The sequence below is a fragment of the Castor canadensis genome, chromosome 3 (assembly GCF_047511655.1).
Source record: "Castor canadensis chromosome 3, mCasCan1.hap1v2, whole genome shotgun sequence".
NCBI lineage: Eukaryota > Metazoa > Chordata > Mammalia > Rodentia > Castoridae > Castor > Castor canadensis.
Window position 1 is genome coordinate 30,746,943 of NC_133388.1, and position 15,951 is coordinate 30,762,893.

General features: G+C 50.4%; 1 protein-coding gene across 2 annotated transcripts in view; it reads right to left on the reverse strand.

Moving 5' to 3' along the window:
• Window positions 1–293: 293 nt before the first annotated feature.
• The window catches only part of Esrrb (estrogen related receptor beta), a 100,625-nt gene continuing 84,967 nt past the window's right edge, over window positions 294–15,951 (reverse strand). For both annotated transcript variants that reach the window (XM_074067485.1, XM_074067486.1), the window contains 2 exons: window positions 8,174–8,443; window positions 294–2,413 (listed from right to left, as the gene is read on the reverse strand). In XM_074067485.1, the coding sequence (XP_073923586.1) occupies window positions 2,169–2,413; window positions 8,174–8,443 (515 nt within the window). In that variant the 3' untranslated portion in view covers window positions 294–2,168. The remainder of the gene's footprint in view (window positions 2,414–8,173; window positions 8,444–15,951) is intronic.

Genomic DNA, 15,951 nt, shown 5'->3' on the forward strand with positions numbered 1-15,951 from the left:
TCATTAGAAAATAAAACGACCTCTTCATAGTGCTTTTCTTTGCTGCTGTTCCATGGGCATGGGCTTCTGGGCCCTTCAGTCCCCTTGTCACAAGCTTGACTTCCACTTCTTCTTTCAGCCCTGCCACAGTCCCTCAACCCTGCTTCTGAGAGCCTCTTGCTTGGTACTCAAATCGCGGCCTGAGAAATTACCAGGTTCTGTGTGCAAAGATTGGGAGACACAGGTGATAGCCATCTGATACCTTTAGAAAGGACAGGAATGAGGGAACCAAACAAAACCCAAGCAGTATGGATTTTATGTTTTATTTCTTGGTTTGACTCAAATGACCTTGTATCATGAGCGCATGAGAGGGCCTTACAGATTCTCCCAGAAATGGCAGATTTGGGCTAAACTTGGGTTCCATCCTGTTTATGGGACTCAGTGTTTCTTAAAGTCAACTCTCATTAAGTCAGTGGCCTCCCCAGGGGACTCACATCTGGCAACACTTTGAACTAAGAAGCCGCCCTCATCCTGCTCTGGATGCCCAGGGGACCCAGCAGTTCTGCACTATAGGCTCCCTACCACTCGCACTTCCTGTCACCTGTTGTACGGACCGGCAGCCTAGGGAAGGAGGCACTGGTTAATTCAATGTTAACTCATCCAGTGACTCAGGCCTCAGATCCCCCACAGGCGAAAGGGCAGGGATCTGGAATCCTTGAGAGGGGTCTGCAGCTTCGGGTCTGGCCAGCCTCCTGTCTGCAGGACCAGCATCATCCCAGTACAGCACAGGCTGTCAGCTTGCGGGGCTGCTGGCCAGGGAGGCAGCTGTTTCCAGTGGAATAATCACTGGTGAAGAGGGGCCTAGGGTCCCAGTGCAGGGTGAGATCTGCCTACCTCTCTGGGCTGGAGGAGACTGGTCAGAAGCTGTGGAATAAGGACTTCCCGGGAGTATTCCAGACAGGTTTCTGTGATCCTGACTGTAGAAGGCTGTTGACTGGCAGGACACTCCCATTGCGGACAGAACCCCTTCATCCAAGGGAGACCCTCCCTGCTGCCCTCAGCCAGCCTGTGAGCACCCATGAGGATCTCCTTGAGTAGGTAAAATCTACCTTTGGCTGCCACCCACAGAAACAGGGTGTCCAACTATCTCCATGTGCCTGGGGCAGTGGGAACAGATCATTCAGTTAAAACCTGGAAAGTCTTGGGCAGAGTGGGATGGCAAGCCATTCCACGTAGCAGCCAGAGAGTGTAGAGACTTGCCAAGGTTTGGCCCAGCTGCACCAACATCCTTAGTCCAAGAGTGGCATAAAGCCACCCTCTACATGTGCCCCGGATGGAGCCAGGCCCCTGGACTTTCCATGGGTGCCCTGCTCTGGACCTGCCCAGAAGGAGGGAGGGGGAAGGAGAAGAAAGGAAGCAGAGGGGCTGGGGGTGGAGGGCCTGGACCCTGCTCACCTGAGGCAGCAAATTCCCGAATACAGGCCCTGGAGTCACCTGGGCTGTCTGAGCCCTCTGAGGTAGGGGCAGGAAGCAGCAAGGAGAGGGCCAATGGTGGGTGGCAGGTGGGCGAGCAGAGGGTGGTGACTAAGAAAATATGGGAGGTCTAGCTGCTGTTCCCTGTGGGTGCATCCGACTAGGAGCTGGATGCTTGAGGGGTGGGAGGAGGAAAAAAGGAGCAAAGAAGCCATCTGGATAATGGAGGAGCCTCCTGAGACCTCAGAGCAGGGAATCTTCTGGAAGAAGATGCTACAGCCCTAAGGACCGGTCCTCTGTGAGAGAAACCTCCAGGGCTCCCAACCTGAGCTGTGGGAGTCCCGGGCACCGAGTGTGGCTCACCCAGGCTGTTGACAGAGCACGCTCTTACAGTGGACATGCTATGTCCTGCCTCTTGGTGACTTGGTAGGGTGGGGGGGCTTACTCCAGAGCTCTGCAGTCCCAAGGGGAGTCAGCCCTGGCCCAGGTCCCAGTACTGCCCACGGAGAGGGAAAAACATACCAAAGAAAGAGCGCCCCTGCCCTCCCTCCCTGCCCCTGCCCCACCTCCCCCAGGAGTCTGCACATGTGGCTGGGAAGCAGGAAACCTTCCTCTGGGACAGCTCAGAACCACAATGCAGGGGTCAAAGGTGGAGGCTGGTGACTGTGGAGGTCTCTGCATGGGTCCATCTGTCCATCCATCTGTGTGCCGGGCCATCAGACCTTGGCCTCCAGCATCTCCAGGAAGAGTTTGTGCATGGGCACCTTGCCCTGCAGCTTGACGCTGTAGAAGTGTTGCACGGCCTTGGCAGCCGTCTGTCGCAGCAGGGGGAGCGTCAGCAGCAGCTTGCCGGTCCTCCGCGGCTCCTCGTGGCGCTGGCTCAGCTCGTAGTCCTGCAGCGCCTCATGCAGCAGGTCCTGCAGCTTCTGCACGGCCTCCAGGTCCTCGATGTACATGGAATCTGTAGGTGTAAAGTGAGCATCAGTGCCCGGCCGTGGGCCACCTCCAGGTCTGGGAGATAGGCAAGGCCACCCTCAAACGCTTGCTTCAAAAAGCAGCCTGAGGCTCAGAGAGGTTTCTGATGTCAGAGGCTAATGGCAGCTGGGCTCAGGCCCTGAGAGATACCCACATCTACGGGGTGCATTTCTTGAGAGACCACCAGGAGGTAGCCATGTGAGATGCTGAAGGACTTAAACCTGAGCAGACATGTTGGGTGCCCTGGAGGTGCCAGGCGGTCCCTAGAGCCTGACTGGCAGAGCTGGAGTCTGGTGCCTCCCACCTGCTAGCTGTGTGACTTTAGACAAGTTATCCGATTTCTCTGAGCCTCGTCTGTGAAATGGGGTTTAACAACCATACCTACCTCACAGGTTTAAAGGAGTTATGCAGGCTACGAGTTTCTAACAGTGCAGTGCTCGGGTAGCAGGACCACCACCACTGTCACTAGTCCCATGCTGCTGCCACCACCATGGCACCAGCTCCTCCAGTCCGCAGAGTAATCACCTAAGCCACCCAATCCTCGTTCCAGAATAGCCACATATAAAAGGGCTGAGCTCTGGGCCAGGTGCCCCATGCTGAGGGTCATGGGCAGGGTGATGAAGGGAGCTGATGGGAGTTTTCTTAAATCTTGGGGATGGGGGCCCTGGAGCTGTGGCTCAAGCAGTAGAGCACCTGCTTTGCAAGCTTGAAGCCTGTAGTCAAACCCCAGTCCCACCAAAAAAAGAATCTTGAGGATGGGGGTGTGACTCTGGCAGATCTTCAGCACTGCAAAGAAAAATAAACATTGGGGAGAGCTTTGAACTTAAGACATGAACTGGTGATCTGAAGGAAACTGACCTAAACCTGAGTAGAGCAGGGACACACCAGCTGACACAGGGTACAGTGGGGTCTGACTCTCCTGGAACCCACTGAGGGAAAACAGACAGTCTTCTCTGGCTCCCTCAACGCCTTGGGCTACCATTCTGAACTGTAGCCCAAGGAGTGCCGAGGCGCACCCAACACGGGAGCTGATCAGGCAGGCTGCCCAGCTTCCTGAATTCCTCAAAAGTGTACCTTTTAGGTGGTACTGGGGTTTGAACTCAGGACCTCCTGTTTCTGTTTGCTGGGTAGCCATGCCCCCAGTCCTTTTTTTTTTTTTTTTTAAATCTTTGTCATTTGTCCCATTAGATTTTTTTTGGCCTGGAGACAGCCTCAGGCTGCAATCCTCCTTCCTATGGCCTCCCACATAGGTGGGATTACAGAGATGTACTACCATGCCTGGCTTACTGGTTGAGATGAGGTCTAGCTAACTTTTTTGCCTGGGCTAGTCTTGAAATGTTTCCACATAGTAGCCCCACACCTGGCTAGGGCAAATCCCTTGCATACTACTCGGTTGATTAAGGCACCCCACTGCCAGGAGCAACTGTACCAACTGACTGGCCCCAGTGACTCTCTGCCAGGATCCTGCCTTTTTCTCTTGGGTGGGGAGCAACAAAATGAGGTAGAAAAGACTTTTAGAGTCTCAGATGCTGTGTGACACTGGCCAGGTTACTGAGCCTCTCTGAGTCTTGTGTCCTTATTTGTAAAATGGAGCAAATAATGGTGAGGGGGTAAATGAAGAAGCACATCACCAGGCACTTGGTAAGCACTGGCAAATGTCAGTTGCTACTGTCATTAGTGTGGGGCTCAGCTGGGGTGAGGGTGAGCCTTTGCAAGGTGGGACAGTATGGCAGCCATACCCGAGTCCCCTACACACTTTTCTGCTCCCTGCTACCAAGCCAGTGAAGACTCCCTTGCCAATTGAGAGATGAAACGTGGCTCTGTTCCTGTATTCTCAGCCATTTACAGTGCACTCAAAATGTGGCTAGGCCCTGAAAGGCTGGGCCCTGGCCACCAATCTCACCAACTGCCATCAGCTCCCCTCCCCATCCTGCCACCCTCCCCCACCCTCCCCAAGGAGATCGCAATTGGCAGGTGCCTTCGACCAAAAATGAAATAAAATAGCATTGCAAGATTAATTTCTTTGCAATCCATCAGCAAGTCTGTATCGATGGCATTGATAAACTGTTAATTACAAAATCAATGACTATGAATTTTTTTCTGCTGTCAGAGTCCTGGAGATGGTGGGATGCCGGCGGAGTGAAGGCAGCAGCCTCCAGAGGCATCACGGTGTCAGGCCTAGTCTGCCTCTGGGGTGCTTTGCTCTTCCACCTGGCATCAGCTCCTAGGCTACCAACCCACACCTGAGTCACAGCATCCACTCAGGCACCTCACTGTGTACTCTGATAGCGAGCTGCCTTTCTCCCTATTTCACAGATGAGGAAATGGATGCTCAGAGAGGCCAAGCTGCTGGACGTAGCAGAGGCAGGATGTGGAGCCAGGTGAAGCTGCACTGCTCACAGACTGGCTCTGCCCCTGGGGTCAGATAGGGATAGATTGTAAGCAAATGTCTGGGAACTTCAGAGCAACTTGGCAGAGTAATTTTCAACTATGTCTGTTAGATTTAATAGTTTAGAATGACACTTGCATTATGTACATGTTTTTCTTTTCTTTTTGGTGGGCTGGGGTTTGAACTCAGGGCCTCACACTTGCTAGGCAGGTGCTCTACCACCTGAGCCACCCTGCCAGCCCTTTAATGTGATGGATTTTTTCGAGAGAAGATCTCCTCAACAATTGCTGGCTTCGAATTGTGATCTTCCTGATCTCTGCCCACCGAGTAGCTAGGATTACAGGATTACACCTGGCTGAATCAAACTTTTTAAAATGGATCGTTCATCACAGGTACTCTGCTTCAAACCATTAGTTAAAAACAAAAAGAAAAAGGGGGGAAAAAAGGGGGGAAGCGGGTATTTATCAGCTGCTTCCTGAGAACCTGCTGGTAGCTCAGGGCCTTGTGTTCAACCTGTCAGTGCCAAGAAGGAAGCAGCCTTCACAGCTGGCCCATGAGGCCTGCAGCTCCTGGAGGCAGGCAATGCTCGGCCTCTCTTGGAAGTAGGGAAGCAGTCATGCATGTCACAAACTCCTCCTTCTACCCCGAGCTTTCACACACCACTGCAGGTAGCCCTCTGGGTGCCACTGGCCAAGAAGGCTGAGTTCCTCCAACCTCGTCCCATGTGGCAAAGCGTGTAATCAATCAAAATGTGACACCAGCAGAAGCCCCTAATGGGTTCACACCAGCAAGCCACAGTGGGTCCTCAGGTGGTGTGTGTGTGTATGCATGTGTATGCATACATGTCTATGTGTGGGTGTGTATTGTGCACAAGTGTGCACAGGCATGAAGATGCGTGTGTGCACATGTGTGTGAGCACACGCACGCATGTGAGGGTAAGGGAAGGGCACATGAGGGTGGCAGCTGTGTGGCACTACAGGGAAAGGGTAGAGACATGAACAGCTTTTCTCCTTCACTTGCCTCTGCAACGTGGGCAAGGCATAAGCTCTGAGTGTGGCAGGAATTAGGCAGGAGCATCCTAGATCGGGGACTTGACCTCCCAAGACTGAAAAGCCTCCTCCTTGCACCCTGCTCACCCAGCTAACTGCTTTGCCTGTCCTCCTCTGCCCATCAGAATGCCCAGCCTCTGAATGGGGTGGCTGAGTGCCCCTAAGAGGTGACACAGATTGGCAAAACTTCTGCATGATGTCACTCATTTGCCAAAACCCAGAGAAAAAGGCACAGCGCCAAATGAAGCCCAGTGCAAACTACACTTTTGTTAAGAATAGTGTGTCAAATCACTACACCAACGCAAGATATCAGAGCACCTGCCTAGCAAGTGTGAGGCCCTGAGGTTGAACCCCAGTGCTGCCAAAAAAAAAAAAAAGACTAGGGGAGACCTTGCTGGGGTGGGGGACCCAGCATGGAGCAGCGTATGGAATTCCAGGTATTATGGCTCAGCTGTTCCATAAATCTATAACTACGCTTTAAACAAACAAAGAACCCAAAACATAGCGCTAGCATTCCCCAACAAATACTTTACAATTTTGAAATCTGAATGTGTAAATGATAGAAGTATGTAATTTTTAAATTATTATTTGGTATTCTTTATTAATTGAATAAAAAATGCTTTCTTCTCTGTGTTAGGTCAGGCTGCCAGGAGCAGAGCCCGAGACAGGGGCTTGGGTTCAGGGCGTGGGTTCGGGAGAAAGGATACGGGGAGGCAGGAAGCATAGGAAGGAGTGGGCAAGGCAAAGAGAAGGCCTAATCCCTTCTCTCCTCCATGCAGGTCCACCACTGGCTGACAGTGGCAGGAAGGTAACAGAGTGAGATAACAACAGTGTCCCTGAATGCGCCATGAGGCCATGTGTTAGGGTGAGCAAATGTTCCAGTTTCCCGGGTACTGAGGAGTTTTGATAAAAGCCCCACAATGTGTGTGTGTCTCCACCCGGAGCCAGCTTTCCCTCCTCTACATACTGGTAGCACTGTTTTCTCTAACACTGTAATAGTAACGACAACAAGCAATATTTATCAAGGTCAGGCACTGGGCTAACTGCTTTATCTTCCATCTTTAATACTCACAAATGTGCTTGAAGGAGGTACTTGGAATATCTCCACTGAACCCAAAGGACACTGGGTTAGCCAAGGTCATGCTGCTACAAAGTGTCAGAGATATAATTTGAACTTGGAAAAAAAAAAATTTGAACTTCAGTCCCTGTGACCCAAACTGGAACGATTAACTTTGCCACACTTCACACTTGCCCGGCATTCTCAGGTGCGTGCTTTCTTGACAAGTGCTTGTGGGCAGGGACCTTGTATTTCTATTCCTGCGTGCTCCAGCACCCACAGTATCTGGCATAGCTTAGAGGCTCTCTAAGTGTTGTCACAGGTTACAGTCAAGGTCAGGGGAAGAGGATTAAGAAAGAGTAACAGAGAAGGTGAATACAATAAAACACAATATGCATGTATGGAAATATCACAATGAAACTCTTTTGCACAGTTAATATGAATTAAAAAAAAAAAAAAGATTACAACCTAGTTCACTCACCACCATTACCCAATGCCCACCCCCCGTTCCAGATAATCTAACCAAAGTTTGCAGATGCTTAAGAAATAGAGTGACTAATCCCCTTTTTTTAATGCCTCACTAAACCATTCATTTGGGGATGTTTTGTATGCTTGTGCCCAGGCAATCTGATGGGTCTATTTAAGGAGTGTGTGTAAACTGGAAATCAGACTTTGGTTTGAGTTCTAACTCTGACATTTTTAATCTGTATGATCCTGGACAATTTTGTTCACCTTTCTCAGCCTTAGTTTCCCCTTCTGTAAGATGGAGTTAAAATAAGAACTTTGCTCATAGAGTTGTTTGTAAGAATTAAATGAGATCATCGTCAATTGGCAAGTTGAGCACTATGCGCCAGGTGTGTTGTAAGCATAACTATGTACAGATAAGTCCCTTCAGTAGTGTTGTGGAATAAAGCCCATTTACTGTCTCCATCTTACTGATGAAGAAACTGAGGCTCAGAGTGAAACAACCTGCTCAAGTGGTAGAAGTAGATTTGATCATTAGCAACCTGGCTCCAGCTCTGTGTCCTTCCCCAGCCTGTTGGTCTGGCTGTCTCACCCAGTGCTAGCTTTCATCACTGTCATTTCAACTTCTGGCTTCAGCTGGAGTCTTTGGTGACAACAGTGTCAGCTTCCCAGCATCCCTGCCCATGGCAGCTGGCCCTGCTCACAGCAAGAGAACCCAGGAAGGGCGGTTTCTTGGGTTCCTGGAAGACCCCTTGGAGCCCTCTTTCCCACTCCAGGCCCCCTTACCTGAGTTGGCGAGGGCCAGGGCCTTGAGTGTCACAAACTCCTCCTTCTCCACCTTAAGCTTCTTGTACCTGCGTACCAGCTGCAAGATGGCACGGTAGAGCTCCAGCAGCCCTGCCAGTCGCGAGTGCTCCTCGTCCATGATGTAGTCCTCGGCGTACACCAGCTTGTCATCGTAGGGCAGCGAGCGGTACACGATGCCCAAGATGAGGATCTCCATCCAGGCGCTCTGCAGCAGGCTCATCTGGTCGCCCAGCGAGAGGTTTGAGAAGCCTGCAGTTCGAGGGGCCAGAGGGTGGCTGCTGGTCAGGAGGGGGACCAGGGCCTCTCAGGGCTCACAGGAAGGCAGAGGTGGGGGAGTGCTGGGGGTGGGGAAATCCCTGTGCAGCTGCCAGACTCGCTGTTCTTCCCTTGGTGAATGAGTCACACTTGGAATTCAGAGAAAAGACTTACATAATAAAAGCTCGATCAATGTTGACGGTTATTATTGCTATGATTGTTAGTTGGAGGGTGTTTTCCAAATGTCTGGAGAGGCGTTTTTTGATTAATTAAACGCATTTGTAATTTAAGGGCTTATTGAACTCACAGCAGAATCAGGAGGTAGCAGTACAGGACTGTTCTGTTCTGGGAAGTTTCCAGTCCCTCCTATCCCTGCTCACCCAAGGGGCTTTTCTGCTTGAAAATGACACCTTATCCTGATGCCCAACCTCTAACCAGAAATGAGGACTCAGCTCTTCCCAGCCTGGGCAGAGGCCCAGTGACCACAACCTAAGGATGTTAGGAGGTCAAAGCCCCCAGGATCATGGGCCCTTCCTCACAGGCAGCTATGCTCCCAGGGGTCGTGCACCACTGCTCAGCCCCATCACGCTATCCTGATGACAACCCAGCAGTTCTGTCCTGGGAGCTGGGACTAGAGCTCTCCTCTCCCTTCTTGCAAGGAGGCTGACTCCATAGTGAAAGGGAGCGCAGGGTGCAGAAGGCTCCAGAATTGTGACATTGTCTTGTCTAATGTGCTTCAGAGATTGCTAGGTCTTGAACTCTGACCCCCCAATGCACTTGCTGGTGGCTGACCTTGGGGAAGCAATGCAACTTCTTCGAACCCTAGCCTCTCACGCATGAAATGGGCTTGAGTAGTGGCTGCTTCAAAGTCACTGTGAGCGATGAATGAGACGATGGCTATTTACTGAGTGCCCGGTGAGGGTGACACATTGGAACTGCAGTGTACATGAACATAACATAGGCAAAGTCAATTAACGGCTTGATTTAGGAGAAGGCGAGAGAAAAAGAGTAAGATCGCTGATTTTCAAACATCTTAGCCACTAAACATAAGGCAGTAATTCACAGAGGGCTCACCCAGAAACTGAGTGATGGGTTCAACCCTGACCATTCCCAGTTTATTAAAGAGAGACTATCTGCAAAGCCGCTCTCCTTAGGTGCTATGGCAACTGAAATTAAGGATTTTTCCAGGGTAACTGTGCCCATGAAGGAATGCCCTGATGTTGCACTGAGCCCTGCCTGGATGCCTCTTCCACTGTGGGCGCCATGAGGATGATGAAAGGATGCCTGTGGAAATCCAGAATGGTGGGCTCAGCAGCCCTCAGCCAGGGTGCTGTCACTAACACTGTCATTGCTGATCCACCGGGGACATCAATCCTCCTTTGAACTCACCTAGAGGCCTGGGCAGGCCCAGCCCTACGTGGCCCGTCTCTTCTGGGTTTCTGTGACCACTCCTCATTTCCTACCCAGCGCGTACTTCTTCACCCTGGGGCACACTGGGCTGAAGGTGCATCACTGCACCAGCCACCCTAGCCTTCTATTTTCCAAATCCAATTCTCATTGACTCCTGGTCCCATCTTTACAACCTGGGCCTCGGATTTCCACTTGGCTTCAGGACTCCATAGGTGACCAGCTAGAGAGCAGGGAGGGTCACACCCACCAACATGAGAATGCTCTGATGGATGTGTCCTCTCAGGGGAGAGGGGTCAGATGTGTACGTATTGCTGTGCAGATTCCCAGAATGGGAGAGGGGGTGTGGCCGCCTGTGGGGGCCCGGGGATCTGGGAGGTAATAAAAGAGAGATAGAAATGGACATCCAATTTCCCTTATCAGGTTCCTGAGTAGAAGAGAGGCCTTGGGCAACGTTAATTAACAGATACCAATCAGCCAGCACAGGAGGGTGTGTGGGGGGAAAGCGCTGGACTGAACCAGGAGGGGTCTGAGAGCAGACAGATTGGGAGGGAAGATGGAGGAGGAGGGCAGGGGTGAAATTAATAGACAACTGAATTGAAGGTGGCAGAGAGGGAGGGTGAGGCAAGAGTCAGGCTTCTGGAAGGTCAGGAGAAAAGACCTGAGGGGCTAATCAGGTAAGTACAGGTACGATCCTCACAAGAACAAATGCTTCTGCCACATATTAAGCACCTACTGAGTGCCAGACCCAGGCTAGACACTGTACAAACAGCACACTCAAACCAGAACTGCAACTTGCCTCTGAAGGCTGACAGCGAAGAGGGTGTCATGTGGCAGCAAGTGTCACAAATCAGCACAAAGTCATGAAAGTAAGAAGAACTGTGGTGAACAGAAAGCTCTGAGGGCATGTGCTAGGAACAGGTCCTGAAGACAGTCTGGGGAGGCCTTGCATAAAGGGGGAACTTGGGCCTGACACTGAGGTACACACAGAAAGGCAAAGACAAAATGCTGGGGGGTCCTGTCATGGAGCTCCCAGGGAGCGTGGACACCGGGCAGCTGGTCTTCTACCCATTGCCTGGAGCAGAAGGGGCCTAACAAGATTCATAGTAGAGGAGAAAATGAAGAAAAGCCAAGAGTCTAGACCTCCAGGTGACAGGAAAATGTACCCAAAGCATGCACTTAAAAGCTCTTAGGTTCTTGTGGTCAAGTGCAGATTTTGCCGCCTCTGCCTACCATTTTATAAGCATCAGGAACTGGTCTGCCCTTCCACTGGGCCAGGGGGGGAGAGACAGCCACCTGAAAATCTGAGCAGTGGGCTCAGCTCTTGATTTCTCTCTCCTTCCCGAACATCTGCAAAAGTCCTGCAAAGAAATTAGAAAACCTAAAAGGACACCCCAAAGTGCTGGTCAGTATATACAGGAAGAGGAAAGGAATGTTTTGTATCTTCTAATATTTCAAGAAACACTAGAAGGAAAAATGAGGACCAAACATGGTTACTTCCAGGAGGGTCCCGGAAGGGGTCAGGGATGAGTAAGATATCTGTGTATACGTTTTTGCCTATTTTTGCCTTTTGAATCTTGTCAGTATTTAAAATGGTTGAAAATAGAATTAAAGCATAAATATAATTCAATCAAAAATAAAATAACAGGAATTCCACTGCTAGGAAAGTCTCCCAGAATGAAAAGTATGCATAAATACATAAATGAAAAAAGGTGTTGCTAGATCACTCTTTGAAATGACTCAAAGCAGAAAAACGACTCAAGTTTACTAATACGATACCTGTCACTGTTCTATAAACGCATACTGAATAGAACAGTAGAAACCACTAGAAAGCAAGAGGCGGAACTGGTGGCTGTGGATGTACATCGGTGCCCAACAGCTCAAGGATGGTGTGACTGGGAGCATGGGCTGCAGAGCCAGGCAGAATCTTTGCTCTGCTGACCCCTCAAGGTGACCTGTGTTTCTGCATCTGCAAAGTGGGAAAAGCATGTGGCTACTGGGTATGTGGCTTTCCACATGGAACACTTAGAATTTTGCTTAGCTCATGGTAGGTGCTGCTATTTTAAGATTCAGTGGTATAAATAAAGCAGCGTTGCATGGGGGGAGCGCGCGCGCACACACACACACACACACACACACACCCACAGAGATGGTTGCACATACACAAGAAACTCCCAGAAAGATGCTCAGATGGGAGATTTGGAAGTCTTCATTTCTACATCTGTCACATCTGTCATCTTCACTAGAAGCACATATTCTATTTAAAACCCAAAGGAGATGGGGCACCCGTCTTGCCTTCAGGAAACTAACTCCACACACCCCCTACTTCTGCTTCTCTGCACCTGGCTGGGGCTCCTTCTCCGTGGAGAAATTGGGGATCCCAGCCAGTAAGTCCCCAGGAGCAGAAGGGCGGGGGCAGCAGAGTATATGGCCCAGGCCCCTGGATAAGCAGGCAGAGCCCCTGGCTCCAGGCCTCCACCTTGGGCTCTGCTGCCTCAGGAAAATTCCTTTATCTGCACCAACAGATCTGATGACATTCAAGCTCTGCCCAAGTCCCCATCCCCCAGTGACTTGGCACCATGAGCTCCTGGAATTTAAAAAAAAAAAAAAGGAGCACATAATTTGTGGCAAGCGGAGTTCATAATCTGCTAATTTATGATTGTCTCTGCCGACCTGGAGGGCCATTAGAGAGGTAATAAAGGGAGATGTAATTATAGGATCTGGGGCCACTTCAGACACAGCTGCTGTCACTCGGCAGCTCATCTTTCATCCAGCCAGACGGTGGCTACCTGGGAGCAGGCCACCCAGGGACTCTTCGTGAGGAGGCCTCTGGGGATGCCCTGCACATGGCAGCCTGGGCAGCATGGTGACTTTCTGCAAAGGCTCTCCTGGCTGGGGAGGGCAAAAAAACAGCTCCTAAGGTGTAAAGCCAGTTTATCAAGTGCCCCTGGCCTGCTAAAGGCTGCTGGTTCCTGCGCTAATCGCTTGTTCACAGGGAACAGGAGGTGGGCACTCTGAAGACCTGAGCTTGCCCTCCAATCTGCCAATCTGCCCAAAACTTAGAAGACTCAAATCAAGGTAAAAAGCTGCACTCAGGGAGGGATAACCTCAGAGTAAACAGAACAATAGTTGCGAATCTGAGAAAATCACTATCAGTCCCCAACAGAGTTCATCCTTGTTCCAGTGGGATCCTTGGGGCAGAGATTAATCTCTCCTTGTGTGAGGTCAACTGTAGTCTGAAAATATTAACTGGGAATATTCCAAAAATAAGCAATTCATAAGTTTTAACTTCTGCAGTATTCTGAGTAGAGAGATCTCCTGCCATACTGCTGTCTGCCCAGGACATGAACCATCCGTTTGTCCTGTGTATCCACCATGCAGTCATTAGTCACTTAGCAGCCACCACAGGCATCAGATCAACCATTAGGGCATTGCAGTGCATGTGCTACAGCCACCCTTAGTTTACTTAATAATGCTCTATAGCACAAGAGTAGTGATGTGGAGGAAACACCAGGACATAAAACACAGAAGGACAGAGTAACGGGTACTACATGGCAATGCTGCAGGGCACTGAAGATCCAGGCATCTGATCTGATCTGATCTGAGGTTTCAGGCATCAGCTAGGAGTCCTAGAACACATTCCCTTGAATCAGGGCCAGCCCTACAATGTTCTGTGTCAGCCAGACCCCTTCTGTATGCAAAGGCAAGTATGAGTGCCCTCTTTGTGCCAGGCTGCGGACCAGAGGCTACAAAACTTTGAAGCATGAGATATCACCCTGTGTCTAAGGACAGTAGCCTCCTCAGAGCTCTAGTACTCTGAAGTGGCCAGTCCACCAGTCCTCCCTTCCATCTGTCCCAGACCAGAGGAGACAGGAGCCAGTTCATTCCCTCTCTCCTCTCCTCTCTTCTCTTTCCTCCCTCCTCCTTCTCCTCCTCTTCTTCTTCTTCTCTTTCTCCCTCCCTCCCTCTCTCCCTTTCTCTGTGAGCCTGTCTTCAGATGAGTTTTCCATATAATCAGAAATGGGGATTAAGTTAGTTAGTTTTTAAAACATCAGGCACTTGATATGTCGTCGCCCTCGATATGAGGTTTACATGCAGTGGCAAGAGACTCCACTAATTAATTTTACCTTAAGCACTGGAAGGTCAGGCCCAAATAATCAGCATGCAGATTTATGCAAAATGGGCAAATTAGTGCTTGACACAGGCAACTGAGCCCCAGCATTTATTTTATTATTTTTTTTAAAATGGGAGTGGGGTATGAACTCAGAGCTTTGCACTTGCAAAGCAGGTGCTCAACTACTTGAGCCACACCTCTATGGTTATTTTTGGAGACAGGGTCTCACGAACTATTTGCCTAGGCTGGCCTTGAGCCTCGCTCCTCCTGATCTCAGACTCCCAAGTAGCTAGGACTATAGGCATGAACCATTGGCACCTGGCCTATTTTACTTCTTAGTCCAGAGGAATTCAGCTTTGAATGAGGAGAAATGCTGGTGCAAAAGGAAGCTCTACTTACTATTGGTAAGAACAACCATGGTGACATTCTGGTAATTACCAAATGCTGCTGAGTATGCAGCAACCTCCCAGCAATGGGGTTGGGGGCGGGGATCTATTATAATTCCCATTTTACAGATGAGTACACTGAAGCTCAGGAAACTAGAATGTCTTACATCCAGTACGGACAGAGCTGGGATGGGAGCCTGGACTGCTTGACTCTCAAGTCCATGTTCCCAGCAACCACTCGGCTCTACTGCTTCCTCTCATTTGGGCACAGACGGAAGAAGAATGGGGCCAGGGAGACCAGGTCTCCTAGTCCTACTCCTCTCCCTTGAAAGTGCTATGGGGGTGGGGTGATAAAGAAGCAGTGACCCAGGTGACCAGCAGGCGCCACTTCAGAGCCATCAGAAGGATGCAGTATCAGTTCAACAGAGAATAGGAGTGTGGGGGCAGGGTCGGGTGGCTGTGCCCAATTTGGCCCTGGGTTAGTGGAGCAATCCAGGCTGAGGTGTCTTAGCAGTGGCCTGACCCCTTATACGTGCTGAGCTAGCAGTGGGCAGATTCAGAAACTACTGAGTATGTAATCCTCCAGAGGCTGAGCTTCTCAGCAAGGGCGCACCAGTCAGGCCCCTGCAAACCCACTCTGAAATCAGAATGCCCAGAGGCTACCAAGAAGTCCCCCAGGCCTCTTGCCTGCTAGTGTCAGCCAGCAGCATCTTGAGTCAACCAGATGCTTGAGCCCCTGTCTACAGAGGCTCCTTCCTGTGAGTGGCACATGCAAGGTGTCACTTGGGCCTACGCCTGGCATTCAAAGGCTGGGACACCTTTGCTATATTATCATGCATGCTGTGTTCATTCAAAGCCATGGCAAGAAAAAAAAGATCTACAGCAAGAAGATAAACTGTCCCAGGTCACATAGCTAGAAATGGAGTTCATGGGGGGGCGGAGGGGGGGAATGTCACTGTCAGATGGTAACTGGGTGTGTCTGCCACCCTGAGCCAAGGTGTTGGAGCACAGAGAAAGGAATCCACTCACACCATTTACCCAGACCAAGAGGGGCTTGGGTCCGGGGAGTTCAAAGAAGCCCATATGGCCTGAAATACAATGCACATGCTTCCCAACCAAAAAAGGTCCTTAACACCATGGAACCCAAATAAAGAGGCACTGCAAGAGATCAGGCAGGTGGCAATGGTGGGCATGCACGGATGCTAGCACATACCGGACACAGTGCTCAATGCTTCACAAACATCACTTCATCCTCACATCAAAGCCCACAAAGGAGGCCCTCCTACCATCCCATTTCACAGGGCAGGCAACCTGCCAGGGTTACACAGCTAGGAATTGCAGACCTACAATTTCAAATCCCAATCTGATTCCCTCTTCACTATTCTTCTTTAATAGGAGGTGAGTCAATCCTTCTCGTGAGGTGTTTTCCAGTGTGAGTCCAGTAAAGTCTGCAAGAAAACCCTACTCCTTTGTCCTTTAAGGGGTCAATGAACTTGCTCTTTGAATATTACCAATTGTAGATCCAGTCATAGCCCCATCCAGAATGAGAATGTTTCAGAAGAGCCCCCCACAGTTCATATTCATGAACCTTCTGA